Source organism: Erigeron canadensis, chromosome 2, assembly GCF_010389155.1.
Source record: "Erigeron canadensis isolate Cc75 chromosome 2, C_canadensis_v1, whole genome shotgun sequence".
NCBI lineage: Eukaryota > Viridiplantae > Streptophyta > Magnoliopsida > Asterales > Asteraceae > Erigeron > Erigeron canadensis.
Genome location: NC_057762.1, coordinates 41,809,832 through 41,825,725, shown reverse-complemented (window position 1 = coordinate 41,825,725; position 15,894 = coordinate 41,809,832). Strand labels below are relative to the sequence as shown.

Here is a 15,894-nt window from a genome sequence, read left to right as displayed (position 1 = left end):
TTCATCCCTCATTAAAATCATAAGTGTTCATTCACGGAAAGGACAAAAGAAGGGCAATCTGTAATAAATATATACACTTTTAGAACAAAACTAATCATAATAATTTATGATAACACGAGATTAACACTTGCTTAATTTCTGCAATGGTAGCTTAGTGGTGTGAAATATACGGCATAATGAGATTAGCAGTTGCATGACGAATTGTTATTGAACTGAAGTAGATAACGGTTATTTAACATTTACGAATACTTTCACAATTTATTTGTTAGTACTATATTTACTGATAAAGCAAACCACCCTCTGAGCACAAGCAGAGCATAACATAACAATGAAAAGTAAATTCAAATCTGCTGTGGGCATTATGGAATGATGTTGCTCACTTCCTCCCTATACATACCCTAAAAAGAATATGGAATATAAAAGGTAGCTTTTCTGTTCTTATCTACCATACTATACTTGATTAGTATTTTCAGTGTAAGTAATTACATATCTGAACACTAGAGATCCCTGAATCTCCATTTGAAATGAGATGAAGAGATAAGGCGAAGCCAGCTGAAAGAAGGGCACTAAAGAGCAATACCTTATTATACAGGAAACTTCCTGAAAGAAAATGGCAAGTTTAGTTCTGCAGGTATATGGTTGTTTGTCATGTATCTGCAGGAAACATTCTTGTGATCTTTTATAAGTATAATGAGTATCACGTTTCAGATTTATAGATTGTCACTAACATATCGAGTTCAACTTCATTGTCGTCTGATCTCTCTCACTTGAATGTTATATAACAAACTCAATTAGCCTTGAAGTGCAGGGCATGGCATTCAATATGCATTTTACGTGCATGAAAGAATCACAACGCCATCTTACAAGTTTAATCTATTTGTTTTCTCATATCAACAAGATGAGGACCACAATACTCCAAAATTTACGCGACTAAGAAGAAAAGAGATTCCTGAACTTTCCAATTTGAACAAGGCAGCACGATGCAATGGCTCCATTCCAGAGCCGTAACTATGCAAAATCATTCATGATTTAGGAAACTAACGTTTGAAGTGAAAATTCCGAGCAGTAGAGAACATTGCATATACTACAGTTTGTACAAGGGCTAATGAATATATAAGCTTTCCTTGAATATAACCTTGTCTTTGATGTCAAGGCTGAAAACTATCTGCTTTTTCCTCACGGTTCATCAACACCACTTCTTATCTGATAATGATACAAGCTGTACAAAATGAAGGTCAAACTTGTCATTATCATATATAATGAAGACACAGAGTATACAACTATGAGAGCTAGTACAACCTATGGCCATTTTTGTTTTTAACTTAGCTCAAACATATGTACATTAGGAACAAGAGTCGTGATAGGAGAATATTTAACTTCTAATATCCATCTACCACAACCAAATAGAAGTTGTAGAAATGGGAAGGACAAGAAACAGGTCAAAACAAGGTTGTGTCAGGTTGAGCCGACCCCAAACACTTAATCATTTTCTTTTTGATAAACTAATAACTAATTTTTAACTATAATCAAAATACTAAGATTTATGAGGTTTTATAATACGCACTTCAAATGCATTTTAGATGACTTTCAATCTATCTCACTTGTTTTCATTATAGCTAATTTCTAAAACTTACCCATTTGACCCCCATTAGAGTAGAAAAGGATTGATATTTGCCAACTCTATGAAATACCATCGAACTTTTTGAGCCTCTACTCTAGATTCTCTACATGGGCACCATGTTCACAAAGTTAAAATCCTCAGCTGACAATTAGGGCTAACTCACCGGAAGCATAAAAAACAGTGGACCATCAAATTTATTTTCTCATGATATTAGATCGAGTTTAAAGTCTAGTGAAACAAGATCAATTCTTCGGGATTACGATATCATATTGCAATTGACAAGCGAGTCTACTGGATTACAAACTAAGGCCAATGCAAACAAAGCTATTAATTTGGATACTTATTTTGGTTTGAGGCCAAGACGACACAACCCGGGTCGACACTCTAGGCGATTCAGATCAGATGTGCATGGATCACAACCCGTTGTTCCTTTTGACCAAGGTGAATATGGTCCTAAGTGAAAACTCGAGGACGAGTTTTTTCGAAGAGGGAGAGAATGATGTAGAAGAACCGTGACCCGATCCAACCCACAATGCGGTTAATTTAAATATCTTTTATTTTATTTTTATAAGTTATCTTTTTTATTTATTATGATAAATATGAATTGATTTCCTATTTTAGGGTGTCAAGATTAGTATAAATAAGGATTTTGGTTATTGTAAAATTCAGTTGAATTATTAACGAATTTATAAAAGTATTGACGTTTTGTCAATAAAACCTATATGGTTTTTGGTATTTGATTAATCTGTTGTCTTTGAGCCATTTGATTGCTAAGAAAACTGCATCATGTACATTAGGAACAAGAGTCGTAATGGAAGAATATTTAACTTCGAATATCCATCTACCAGAACCAAATAGAAGTTGGAGAAATGGGCAGGACAAGAAACAGGTCAAAACAAGGTTGAGTCAGGTTGAGCCAACCCCAAACACTTAATCATTTTCTTTTTGATAAACTAATAACTAATTTTTAACTATAATCAAAATACTAAGATTTATGAGGTTTTATAATATGCACTTCAAATGCATTTTAGATGACCTCAATCTATCTGACTCGTTTTCATAATAGCTAATTTCTAAAACTTACCCATTTGACCCCCATTAGAGTAGAAATGGATTGATATTTGCCAACTCTATGAAATACCATCGAACTTTTTGAGCCTCTACTCTAGATTCTCTACACGGGCACCATGTTCACAAAGTTAAAATCCTCAGCTGACAATTAGGGCTAGTTCACCGGAAGCATAAGAATTATGTCTACCACATATAAAAGATTTCATAAAAGTATCCGGCTTAAATTTTTTGTTTCAATTTGTCTTCATCAGACAATAATTCTCAACTTCAATGGAAATTTATCGATCTTTTTTAAGAAGTTCTACAAGTGAGACGATGATCTAGCTTGGTTTGAAATAGCGTGTGGCGACCCGTGGCGATAAGGTCCCTGAGGCAACAAGCGTTGCGTTGCGAGCGCCGCGAGCGCAACACATATTCGCGGCGACAGTTTCTACAAATATGCTAATACTTTACATGTAACAATTGAATACCAAAAGATAACATTCCATATCATAAGAAAGACAATAGTTTGTGATTTCAAATCACCAAATCATAATAGGTTGCGATTTTACGACACCAAATGTATAATAAGTAAAAAACAAACCATAAAAGTAGACTAATAGACTTGAAATTGAAAGTTGACATCAAAACAGTGGGCCCAAAAAAGTGAAAAAAAACTTTGTACATGTTGCGACGCAACGGACGCAACACGCAACGGCTCGCTACAGGCATGTTGTGCTCGCAACATGTAACCTGGTCGCCACACCCTTGGCGTTGCGCTATAGGGTCGCAACACGCAACGCAACGCCTGTTGCACGCTATTTTAAACCAAGTGATCTAGTTATATGAAAGTTAAAACTAGAACGCTATCTGCACAAAGTGTTGGTAGTTTCTAGAGGTTTCTCAAAACAAATTGGTATTAGAGGCCACTGGACCTAACTAAGAGGCAAGTCGGGCATGTGAGGAGGCTAGCGTTGGGAGAAAACAGGCTGAGAAACAAGACATGTGAACAAACCAATATACTACCAATAGGCCTTCAAACACCAGGCAATCATAATAGCCTAATTCCTTCCAAAAAGAAAAAAAAAGAATAAAATGTCGTGACAGTCCAATAATAAACTTCCGCCGGTCCTTTGCTTCTCTGTTTCCCTCTTTCCTACTTAGGTGATAAGGCCCATTTCTCTTGTATCCTGAACAAGGATGGAGCCTCAGATGTAACAAATGTACCTCAAGCACAAACATTTATTATTCTAAAACAACTGGTAACATTGGTCCCATCGTACTTAACTCTAAATAAAGTGTTATTGATGCCTCGATCTTTATTTAGGATATTATAGAAGGGAAAAGATTGTTCATTTATGCACTGGTATGAACAACAGTGATCAAGATGAGATGATTTCTAATATTAGTATTTGATAAGTATTAACATTATTTTCTTATATTCTGCAGGTTACTCTGCTTTATAAAAAGATTAAGAATCAGACTTATTGTTAGAAATGGATTGTCTAGAGAACTTATAGAGAGGACTTAGACATGTAATTTTACATTTCAGACTTTCAGGCTTAGCTTGATTAGTAATTTTGATATTTTTGGAAGTGAACGTTTACCTCTCAAAAGTGAACCATGGGAGAGCCAATCGACCTCTTGAAAGTCCATTAACTATGTTTTAACAGTGCAATTTCTTAGTATTACCAAGTCGGTTCACATTATGAACCTTCAGTTAAGCCTACATAACATCAACAACGTATTATGAACCCATCATGGAAAGAAGAATACCCCCATGCTAGGCTCTCGAGAATAATATTGAACTGCCTGACTAATTGTATCACTAGTCATAATCTAATAAGATTACAATGAATAGTCACTACAAATTGGTAGGACTGCTACCAGTCCTGACCAAGCTAGAAACAGAAACATATATGCACTTTGTCATGTCCTATAATATACAAAACTGGAAGCTCAGTTTGGGCAGGTCCAAATTGGTTAACTCTAATGAACCTAATCTGTAATTATTAATTATTATTATTAGTAATCCATATAAGCATATACGGATTTGCCATCATGCTCTGGGAAGCATATATCTTATGCTATCCATTTACAATGATAATCATTACCATAGAGACCAATTAGTATTTAGTAAAGATGCATTGGAAGGAACACATGTCATGACAGCTAAGAAAACAAATCGCAAACCTGATGTGCCACCCGTTCTAGCCGTAACTTTTCTGGAGTTGATTCTCCTATCAAGTTCACCTTGGAACCATTATCCATTTGGTCTTCCTCGCTCCTTTCGCTAGAAGTACTTCCATTGACTAAAGCTCCTCTTTTCCTCTTCCTTTCGAAAGTGTACTTAATAACTCTATCAATCAAAGGTTGACTTGGAACCTCGTTTGTCTCAGACACCTTTGTCTCCGAATTCGTTAATGGCAGGTCAGCATCATCATTATCACGTTTCATAGACATATGTTCCTCTCTACCTTCATCAGAGTTTTCTTGAATGGGCGTATCAGTTGAATGTTTGGCTGAACTTGGAGAAGTCAAACATGAATTATCAGCTGCTATATCCATATCGTTTGCTTGCTCTAAAACTATATCTTTCTCTATTACTTTATCCTCCTTGATAATTGACTTGGGGTTGATGCCATTTGTTTGCACAGAATATGATACCTTTGTATCCGAAGTGGTTTGTTCGCAAGCACGGATTCTTTGGGTACACGCATTTCTGTACAGCTCAGTTTCTTTGCTTCTCAATATTATAGACGGTAAATCAATGTTAGCAATTAAAGATTTCTTTAAAGGAAATAAAGAATTATAAAGTCTCTGGCTTTTATTTGTCTGATCTACATATAAATTGGGTTGTACTTCTGAGGGAGGGAATGTAATGGGTTCACGATTTATTGTGTTGTCTGCTTGTACTGGATGCTTTAGTTTTTTCAGTTGTGAGAATCTCCCGAGTTCTGTCTCAACTGCTCTTAACTCCTCCCTGAGGTCTTTTACTATGTCTTCAGCCTCCTGAAGTTGTGCTTCGAGTTCTTCAATTTTCTTTTGTTGTGTACAGGATGTCATTGCCGCTTCACGAATCTGCAAAAGATTATGCAGCCAACAATGAGTTAAATACTCCAAATCACATATATTAAGCATTGCATCTCCTCTGTTTCAAAAGAAATGAACCTTTTGTTCATTGTTATTGTATCCGCATAGCAAGTAGTGACAAGGAGTGGTCAACCAAAATTTCGATCAGAATACACGCTACCATGACAAAATAAATCAGGGGATGCATTTCAATAACATTTTGTTATGCTATGAAATGCTGAAGAAGAAAAATGACAAAGCATATGCATGTCCAGCTCCTGACCAGAAAGTCACCATAATATGTTCTAAACTTGACACTCTTGACAATTCCAATTGAAAAGAAACAGAGAAATTCCTTTCTTATTTCTTATTCAGTCACCAAACATCTAGAAGATCGGGATATAAAAGACAGATAAAAGTTAAACAATTACGTGTTAACTAACTTGAAACACTCGAACGGCACTGAATTAACAAAGATGAAAAGATGATTTCACATGATAATCAAAAAGAGGGAATATAGTAAAACTATAGGTTTTTCTTAGTAAAAAGACTAGACACACAAGTCAACCATCTCCCACCCTGTAGCCAATTGGAATAAGTTCAAAAGTGAACATCTAGCATGTAATAATCACAAGGTGTTGTATAGATGTAAAGCTCCAAAAACACAAAGAAACACCAGGTTTGCCAACCAAAGCTTATTATTTTCAAAAACAGATGCTTTCCTTTATCTTAAAAATAGTTGTCTTAAGATTTCTCATGCTAGTTTTGAGGTAATCTTTTCAGTTCCATTAGTTAATTAAATCATCAACCCTAATATATCTGGATTTACTTCCACTGTATTATATACGTCACACGCATCACATAATTCACATCAAGACCTCGCTACTTTTCTCTCATGAACCCAACAACTGTAAATGTCCTTTTCAGCCTCCACATACTAAAGATGCATATTCTTATATGTGATCAAGCGACCATATTACAAACCTTTTTGGACACCGCCTACACTAGCTTGAACTACTTGTATTTTACTTATCTGGTTATGCCTTGTTTCAACTTCTTCACTAAATGTGCTCATCAAGGTTTTCTTTAAAACTAAAAGAAATTCCATTTTTCTTCTTAACTTAAAGCAGCCAATTGTGTACTATTGTCAAAATCAGATGCCAAAGCCCACAAGCATAAAGTGTAACTAATAGAGGTATTGTTTCCATTATTCAAGATATGCTTATCTTAAATTCTTAAGATCCCAACTGAGGCTGGTTTTGAGTGGTTGGTTTACTCCATTAGCTCATCAACTCATCAAGATCTATAGCATATCTAAATTTTCTTCCATTAACTCTCGCGCACGCCAACAATTAGGGTAATCCTTTTTCTGCACTTAGCAAAGGTCTAAGTGTGTGTGTCCATTAATGTGATTGAGACCGAACATATTCTGAAGTAATTCCTATTGTGTCCATTAACACTCACAAGTCTTCTTAACCTCAATCTTTCTAAACAAAATAATTTGAAGTAATTCCTATCGTGCACTAGTTGGTGATGCAATGGTTGTGTCGTGACTATCTTTGACATCTTTCACTGAACTGCACCTATGTGAACTTCTGACAACTAAAATGTTCTTGTAATCTAATATGAGTTGTTTGCATACGTTCTTTTATCGTTTCATCCTACTTTAAGAGTTTAAAGCAAACCATCAGAAGTAAAAATATAAGAGATGTGATGCCCAAGATAAGTACTTTCTCCGAAATCTGTTACTACTGCACCAGGTAACTATAGCCCTGTAAAATGTACCTAAAAATAAGCCACCACAATCAGGTATTCCGATCTACTGCTTGGAACAGAGAAATGGATATCAGAACTAACATCAGATTACAAATGTAGACATTGAAAACCTAAGAAAATCCAGAAGACCGTATCAATGTTGAAGAAATGCGAATGAAAACGGCAGCTGTAAACATCATCCGACGTTGTCCCTCTTAGGAACAGCCCTTAGCCGTAGCACAGCGGAAGAAATTAAACAAGAAGATAACAACCAGAAAATAGATAAACGACACACGAGAATTTAACGTGGTTCGGCCCCAGTGGGGGGCCTAGTTCACGGGCTGCAACTAGGTTATTTTATTAAGCTTTGAACCATAAGATTACAATTACAATGGGAGGTATATATAGGAGAACAGCTAGGGTTAGAAACTTGGTCCCCAAGGAAACCTAAACAGGCCTCTTTAATAGATTGGGCCTTCTGGCCAGCAAGCCTTCAAACCCAACAACCTCCCACTTGAAGGCCTTGCGAAAAAACTTCAGCCCGCCATTCAAACAAACATTCCTGTCATCCAGTAACTCCAGTAATCTTCAGATAAGCGAAATCCTCCAAGCCTTCGGTTCCAAGAACAAACTTAAACTTCAAAACAGAAGTTTCCCAAGTCTTCAATTCTCCATGAACAAGCTAAGATTTCAATAAAAAACAGATAGGAACAGAAGTCTTCACAGGTCCAGCTCTCAAGAACAAACCAAACTTCAATCCATGCATCCAATGTATACCTAGTAGCAACGGCCCTTTTCATTAATCACCTGAAAGGCCCATTGAAGCTGTAAACCGCTCCAATACAGTCAGACACAACTGATTCAGTCATGGCAAAGTCCACCAATGACTCATCCTCAATCTCAACCGGCTCCTATTGATTTCAAATACCAGCTCCAGAGACTCCAGAGGAATAACAACACTCTCCACTAGCGGTAGCATCACAGGAGAGATTTCATTCGAAACCCTGGTCTTGAGAACTCAACGTCGACTTCAACATATGTCAACACACTCCTCGTGCTCCCACTGTTACAAAATCCGTCCAAGTTCAAACCTCCAAATACGCTCAAACAGATTACCCGAAAGTCAGAGCCCTCTACCGCGCACCAGACTCGTATAACTCTCGAATCCGCGAGCCAAGACTTTCTCCGAAAGTTGGTTCAATTCTTCCTGTAGTGCAGTAATCTGCACACTCCACTTCACTACAGTAGGTAACATAAAATGAAGCAAACCAAAATCTGTAACAAGAGTCTTCACTGCCTTCCAATGAGACCCAATGCATCATCAACCCAGACACATTCTCATAAGCAGAATTTTATCAACCTCGGGCGACTCTAAAACCCTGAGCACCGCATGCAACCCTACAAGTCAACTACGCACAGCTCCCACTCTCTCTGTTAACCCATGCTAAACCAGACTTCATGAGACGAACCTTTACTCTATTCAACTAGCGAAAGCCTTCACCCAATACTAGTACAAAGATCCACTCAAAAGTCAACAGTGATCAAAACTGGACATGGGACAAGGAATAACATCCACATTTCCAGACCAGTTAATAGCAAACGATCAATAACAGCTGTAGAGAAAACAAGCGTTAGTTCCATGACTTGGCTAACTTTTTTCACTCGTGTCGACACTAGCAACCCGGAACAGGAATACTCAAAATACAAAGCACTCTAAACCTGCTAACTCTATTTTCTTCAAAAACGATACCACATCCAACAGAAATCCAATCCAATCCAAAACACATGTGTATACCCGGTCGAACAAAGGCTTAACCCTAATCAACCTAATACCTTGTTTCAATGGACTAACTTCAAACAATGGTACTTATCTTCTTTTCTTGTCTAATCTATCAAGGTAATATCACAGTAACAAACTTAGTAACAACCACCCGCAAAAAACACACCCTAATCGTGAACCAGAATAACCCGAGATACAACTCAAACAATAAACTGAACAGAGACAATACCTCAACCTCTAATCAATGACGAACAAGAATGTCACGGTGGTAACCAAGAACAGTAGCTAATACCTCTCAAACAAGAAAAAAACTGAAACAGTGCTTTTATCATCTTCCAAATGATCAATCAACAAAAAAAACCCAAATCAGAAACCCTAATAGAGTTCCAAACCGGCGGCGGCTGACAGCAGCAGTGACGGCTGCAACAGCGGCGACGATGGGCGGCTGTTTGATGATGAAACAGTGGCGGAACAGCAGCAACAACAGCCGCAAACCAGACCCAAAACAGATCACAGAAAGAAGACGGCCAACAGCAGCAACAACAGCAGCAAAATTAGCAGATTTCAGCAGAAACCAGCAAATAGCGGCTGAACAGCAGCTAATGGCAGCAAACAGAACAGCTGCATATCAGCACAGATCCAAACAGCAAAAGGCTAGGTGGCGGCTGGATGAAACACCAGCGAACAAGAGAAGCAAAAAATCGAGCTCCCTAATCGCAAAAAACAGCAGCCAAACAGATCTGTCTCAATCTGTTTCAACAGCGAACAAGAGAAGGCTGAACCAAACCCTAATCGGCAAAGATAGCAGCCCCTTATTCGAACCTTTAGCTCTGATGCCACTTCTTAGGAACAGCCCTTAGCCGTAGCACAGCGGAAGCAATTAAACAAGAAGATAACAACCAGAAAATAGATAAACAACACACGAGAATTTAACGTGGTTCAGCCCCAGTGGGGGGCCTAGTCCACCGGCTGCAACTAGGTTATTTTATTAAGCTTTGAACCATAAGATTACAATTACAATGGGAGGTATATATAGGAGAACAGCTAGGGTTAGAAACTTGCTCCCCAAGGAAACCTAAACAGGCCTCTTTAATAGATTGGGCCTTCTGGCCAACAAGCCTTCAAACCCAACAGTCCCAGCATCAAGCATGCTAGATCCTCTCACACGGAAGGTCAACACTCATCACTATAGAATCAAATAACCACAATCACAACTATAAGAATGTGTTTAACTACATGGCTAATACAACATTGATCATAGACTTATGAAATGAAAATATACTATTCAACATGAACCAAAGTAGACTTATTACATTATAAACACCTCATATATACTCATTCATTCAATTTCATAAGCTATATAAAAACACCAAATTTCCGTCTTATTAATCAACTAATCAAGAGACCATTTTTATACATCAAAGGAACCCAAAAACTTAGAATTTAGTCCTTTCACTAAAGCACCAACCAATATATTGATCCTCCGTCTCCACATTTCCCCTTGTTAATCAACTAATCAAGAGACTGTTTTTATACATCAAAGGAGCCCAAAAACTTAGAATTTACCTACACTCGTTTACTCGTCTAGTCTCCAATCGTAAAGCCTTCAAAACCCAAATGCAACAATTCAGCTAAACTTCCAAGCAAACCAAACACAACTCTCAAATCGCTAACAAACCAAAAAAATATACAAAAACCCTTGAGCAAATTCTCAAACATCAGTCACCAAAAAATTAACATTTTTATTCTTTATACCTTAGAATCCATCATCTGTTTAAGTCTCGTAAGCATCCGAACCGCATCGTCTTTCGAATTCTTAAGTTCGTATTCAAACTGAACCGCTTTCTTTTCCGAAACCATAATCCGTGTCGCCGCTTCTTTTGCAGTATTCAATATGATATCCGCATAAGCTTTCTTTAGCTCCATTAATCTCTACACCACCAATCAAAAAAACCAGCAGAATACTCAAAAACAAGATCAACCCACCAAAAAAAACACAAAAATTTAACAAACCCAAATCAACAAAAACGGTTAAAAAAAACTTTTTTAAAAGAAATATATTCATAACGTAACATCCGATCAAAGTTATCACCAGAATAAGTTAAATGGCGTCGGAAATTACCTCGTCGGCGTCCATTGTTAGAAGAAATTGATTTGAATTTTGTAGAGAAACAAAAATAAAAATGGCCTGGTTGTTTGTTGTGCCCTGTGCGTAAGCAGCTGTCTGTTACGAACTGAAAGTTCTATGTTACAGTTTCACCCTTTATTATTTTCTATATTACGAATATGCCATTATTCGGTTAAACTCGCGAACCCAGATGTTGTTGGACCGGGTTTGTTGGTTCATGTTTTTCGAATGGGGAGTTTTTGCCAAAACAAAACATAAAGCGGCAGTTGTTATCCACAACAGCAAAAAGAAAGTCCCATTTCTTCTCCATTAAACCCTCTCTGCTTCACGCCTTCACCTCAGTTACACACACACCCAACAAACACAATTTTCAACTCACTATGACTTGAAATTCTAGAACAAAAACATAAAAAAGACCAAACAACATGACACTACTTTCATACCACTCAATCCCCCAAATTCTCATCCGTACAGAACACCATTTCCTAACACCAACCCCGAAGATACCTCTTCAGTTCCAGCACACCAAACGCCGGTCAACGATAGTCAACGAAACAAAACCACCCGGAACCAGATCCAGAACCCGATCCAAACCCAAACCAAAAGAACTCGTATTCGGATACCCAGCAAACAGCGTAGAGAAAGGTAAATACAGCTACGAAGTTGAAAGCCTGCTCAACAAACTATCTGGATTGCCTCCACGTGGCAGCATCGCAAGGTGTCTCGAACCTTTTAAAAATAAGTTAAGTTTAAATGATTTTGCTATAGTGTTTAAGGAACTTGCGTCGCGTGGCGACTGGCAGAGGTCGTTGCGTTTGTTTAAACAAATGCAACGACAAGTTTGGTCGAAACCAAATGATCATATTTATACTATTGTTATTGGGATTTTGGGTCGGGAAGGGTTGTTAGAAAAATGCTTAGAGGTGTTTGATGAAATGCCAAAAGAAGGCGTTTCTCGTAGTGTTTTTAGTTATACATCCATAATTAATGCTTATGGCCGAAATGGGCAGTATGAGGTTTCGTTACAATTGCTTGATAGGATGAAGAAAGAGAGAATATTGCCTAATGTGTTGACTTATAATACTGTTATTAATGCGTGTGCTAGAGGCGGGTATGATTGGGAGGGGTTGTTAAGTTTGTTTGCCGAAATGAGACATGAAGGGTTACAACCGGATTTAGTTACTTATAATACGTTACTTGCTGCGTGTGCTAATAGAGGGTTAGGTGATGAAGCGGTTATGGTTTTTAGGACTATGAATGAAGGCGGGACAATACCTGATGCCACTAGTTATGAGTATTTAGTTCAGACGTTTGGGAAGTTGGGTGATTTGAAGAAGGTTTCGGGATTGTTGAAGGAAATGGAGTCTAGGGGGAATTTGCCTGAAGCACCTTGTTATAACGCTTTGTTGGAAGCGTATTCGGATTTGGAACAGACTAAGGATGCGATGGATGTGTTTAGGCAAATGCAGAGTGCTGGGTGTGTGCCAAATGCGACAACTTATACTATATTGTTGAATTTGTTTGGTAGGCAAGGGAGGTATGATGAAGTTCGTGAACTTTTTCTTGAAATGAAAGTTAGTAGTATGGGGTTAGATGCGGGTACTTATAATATACTTATAGATGTTTTTGGGGAAGGTGGGTATTATAATGAAGTGATAACGTTGTTTAATGACATGGTGGAGGAAAAGATCGAACCGAATATGGAGACGTATGAGGGATTGATAGTTTCGTGTGGCAAAGGAGGGCTTCATGAGGATGCTAAGAAGATTGTTTTGCATATGAGGGAGAGTGGACTAGTGCCGAGTTCAAAGGCGTATACTGCCATTATAGAGGCTTATGGACAAGCTGCTTTGTATGAAGAAGCTCTTGTTACTTTTAATACGATGAATGAATTTGGAAGCATTCCAACTGTTGAGACATTTAATTCTTTGATTGATGTGTTTTCTAGAGGAGGGTTGTATAAAGAAGCTGAAGCCATAGTTTCTAAAATGGGTGAGTCTGGTGTTTCGGGGAATAGTGATACATTTAATGGTGTCATCGAGGCATTTAGACAGGCGGGACAATTTGAAGATGCAATTAAGGCGTATGTTGACATGGAAAAGGTGAAATGTCACCCAGATGAGCGGACCCTCGAGGCTGTATTGAGTGTTTACTGCTTTGCAGGACTTGTGGATGAGAGTGAAGAACAGTTTCAGGAGATTGAGAAAATGGTTGAATTGCCTAGTGTCATGAGTTACTGCATGATGCTCGCTACTTACGCCAAGAGTGAAAGGTTAGTTATAAAAATAGAAGGAATGATTGCATATAAAGCAACAAACTTTAATCCATAACTTTATTCTGGATGATAAATCGTTTCCTTCCTCACAGAAAGATACAACCTTTCTGTATTTTTCCTATTTCAGGTAATTGGTAAATTGGACACAGATGTGGATATGACCATTTACATCAATGGCGGCTTACCTAAAATAGAAATTATTTGAAAGTAGGTTGCGTGAAATTAGAAAACAATCAACACCGAATTGGAAATAATAAAATTTGGTTACAATATTATGCAATTAGCCAGTCAAAAAGATCAATGCTTCTCTCTACCAGTTTCTTCTATAGCTTTTGTATTTTTTAAATTTCAGGTGGGACGATGCTCATAAATTGCTGGATGAGATGATAAGATGTGATTCATCAAATATTCATCAGGTGATTGGGCAGATGATTAGGGGAGATTATGATGATGCATCCAACTGGCAAATGGTGGAGTATGTTTTTGATAAACTTAACACTGAAGGTCGAGGTTTAGGATTAAGATTCTACAACACACTTCTGGAAGCTCTTTGGTGGTTAGGCCAGAAGGAACGAGCTACACGAGTGCTTCAAGAAGCAACAAAGAGAGGACTTTTTCCAGAAATATTTTGTAACAGTAAACGTGTTTGGTCTGTTGATCTACACAGGTATAATACAGCTCTTTTATCATCCTTTCAAAAAATAAGAGAAAATACACGTGTATCAAAAAGATGTATACACATCTTTGCTAGGCGTGGAAAATTCAACTCATTCATATATGTAACAAGTCTAACAGAAAGATATCAGAAGAAGTAAACGGGTTAAGCGGGTTGAAAGTTGCCAGAAGTGTCTCTAATGCATAAGCCTCCTAAAAAAATTTTTATTCAGAAAGTTAGGTTACTCTTGAAACGTTATCGTTCTTGTTATAATCTCCCACATCAGTTATTCCCAGGAAAATGGAAAAATTTTGGACTAGTGTTTTGGGTCAACCCACCAGTTCCGGCTTGTACAGAAAATGCATGTCTTGACCGATTCCCCAATTTGCCTGGACCCATCACTTTGCAATATCTCTTATCTATGTATATGATATTTGATTGTGTGTAGGTTGTGGCCCGGTGGTGCATGTACAGCTGTATCACTTTGGTTTGCAAATATGCATCAGATGTTAGTGGATGGGGAGGACCTTCCTCATCTAGCTTCTGTGGTTGTCGTGTAAGTTCCTTTCACTTATATTTTCTTTTAACTATGTACCTTCAGATTGTTAGTTTTGACTAACGTAAATAGCATTTAGTTTGTTTCAAGATATGAGTTTTGTTTGGCAATCAATTACTCGAAACTAACATTGTTCACTGGTATATATTTTTCTCAAGCAGAAGAGGCCAAATGGAGAAGAGCTCCATAACACGAGATTTTCCTGTTGCAAAGATGGCATATTCGCTTTTAAAGGATAGTGTTTCATCTTCTTTCTGTTTACCTGGATGGAACAAGGGTAGAATTGTGTGTCAACGAGCTCAGCTCAAGAAGATTCTAAGTGACATGGAATCACAATCTGAAGAGGACGGGATCATTAATTTGAATAATGTCCCAATTCCTGTTCCGGATTCAAGAACCTACAAGGCTCAGGTCAGAAAAGGTGGTATGAATAATGGTGAAGTAATGATAGATATAAATGGAGGGACCAAGATCGATACAAGAACAGAGCTGGTCACGGGCCCCATTTAGAGAACTAGATACAACTGGTGAATCGCAGTCTAAAATGAGTCGCAAATCCCTATAGGTATGCATCCCTCAAAGGTTTCAATTTGCCATAGGAACAAGTGATTAGAAACTATATGCATATGGGGAATAGTAGTAGTGAAACTGATGTAGTGAAACTAGTAGTGAAACTGATGTTGCCACAGTAATATTGTAAGAAATTTGTAAGATGGTCTTAAGAAACTGTTGCAAAATGTTCATTTTATTCTAAATAAAATAAAACTAAAAGTTATAATCAAACATATCGTAATAATCATGTAAATTTATTATTTGTCCTTGAACTATGTAATATAAGACTTTGAAAAGATAAAAACCAAATATCCTTTTTTATCACATTTCTTCAACCATAAATATCCTGATAACAATATTTGCTTAACTTGTACTCTTCATCCCCCATTATAATCATTAGTATTCATTGATGGAAAGGACAGAAGAAGAGCAATCTGTAATAAATATATA

General features: G+C 37.4%; 2 protein-coding genes across 3 annotated transcripts; one reads left to right on the top strand and one right to left on the bottom strand.

The window, feature by feature from the left end:
- Positions 1 to 212: 212 nt before the first annotated feature.
- LOC122586541 lies at positions 213 to 11,486 on the bottom strand. The gene is made up of 4 exons (XM_043758530.1): positions 11,401 to 11,486; positions 11,034 to 11,210; positions 4,865 to 5,752; positions 213 to 1,219 (listed from the first exon to the last, which is right to left on the bottom strand). Exons 1-4 carry the CDS (start codon positions 11,413 to 11,415, stop codon positions 1,187 to 1,189), a joined length of 1,113 nt encoding a protein of 370 aa, XP_043614465.1. The 5' UTR covers positions 11,416 to 11,486; the 3' UTR covers positions 213 to 1,186.
- Positions 11,487 to 11,677: 191 nt separating this feature from the next.
- LOC122586540 (pentatricopeptide repeat-containing protein At1g74850, chloroplastic) lies at positions 11,678 to 15,675 on the top strand. 2 transcript variants are annotated; one of them, XM_043758528.1, is made up of 4 exons: positions 11,678 to 13,678; positions 14,034 to 14,348; positions 14,785 to 14,892; positions 15,051 to 15,675. In XM_043758528.1, the coding sequence occupies exons 1-4, from the start codon at positions 11,832 to 11,834 to the stop codon at positions 15,400 to 15,402; spliced, it is 2,622 nt and encodes an 873-aa protein (XP_043614463.1). In that variant the 5' UTR covers positions 11,678 to 11,831; the 3' UTR covers positions 15,403 to 15,675. The 2 variants fall into 2 exon arrangements, with proteins under 2 accessions (XP_043614463.1, XP_043614464.1); XM_043758529.1 differs by having other exon boundaries at positions 11,680 to 13,678; positions 15,054 to 15,675.
- Positions 15,676 to 15,894: the final 219 nt, after the last annotated feature.

Excerpts from the sequence above, each read along its gene's own strand:
- LOC122586541 (XM_043758530.1), bottom strand. Across the intron at positions 5,753-11,033 it reads AACAGATGATGGATTCTAAG|ATTCGTGAAGCGGCAATGAC; the intron begins GTATAAAGAATA and ends AATCTTTTGCAG. Across the intron at positions 1,220-4,864 it reads TAGAACGGGTGGCACATCAG|CTTGTATCATTATCAGATAA; the intron begins GTTTGCGATTTG and ends CATTTTGTACAG.
- LOC122586540 (XM_043758528.1), top strand. The coding sequence starts at position 11,832 with ATGACACTACTTTCATACCACTCAATCCCCCAAATTCTCATCCGTACA. Across the intron at positions 13,679-14,033 it reads ACTTACGCCAAGAGTGAAAG|GTGGGACGATGCTCATAAAT; the intron begins GTTAGTTATAAA and ends TTTAAATTTCAG. Across the intron at positions 14,893-15,050 it reads CTAGCTTCTGTGGTTGTCGT|CAGAAGAGGCCAAATGGAGA; the intron begins GTAAGTTCCTTT and ends ATTTTTCTCAAG.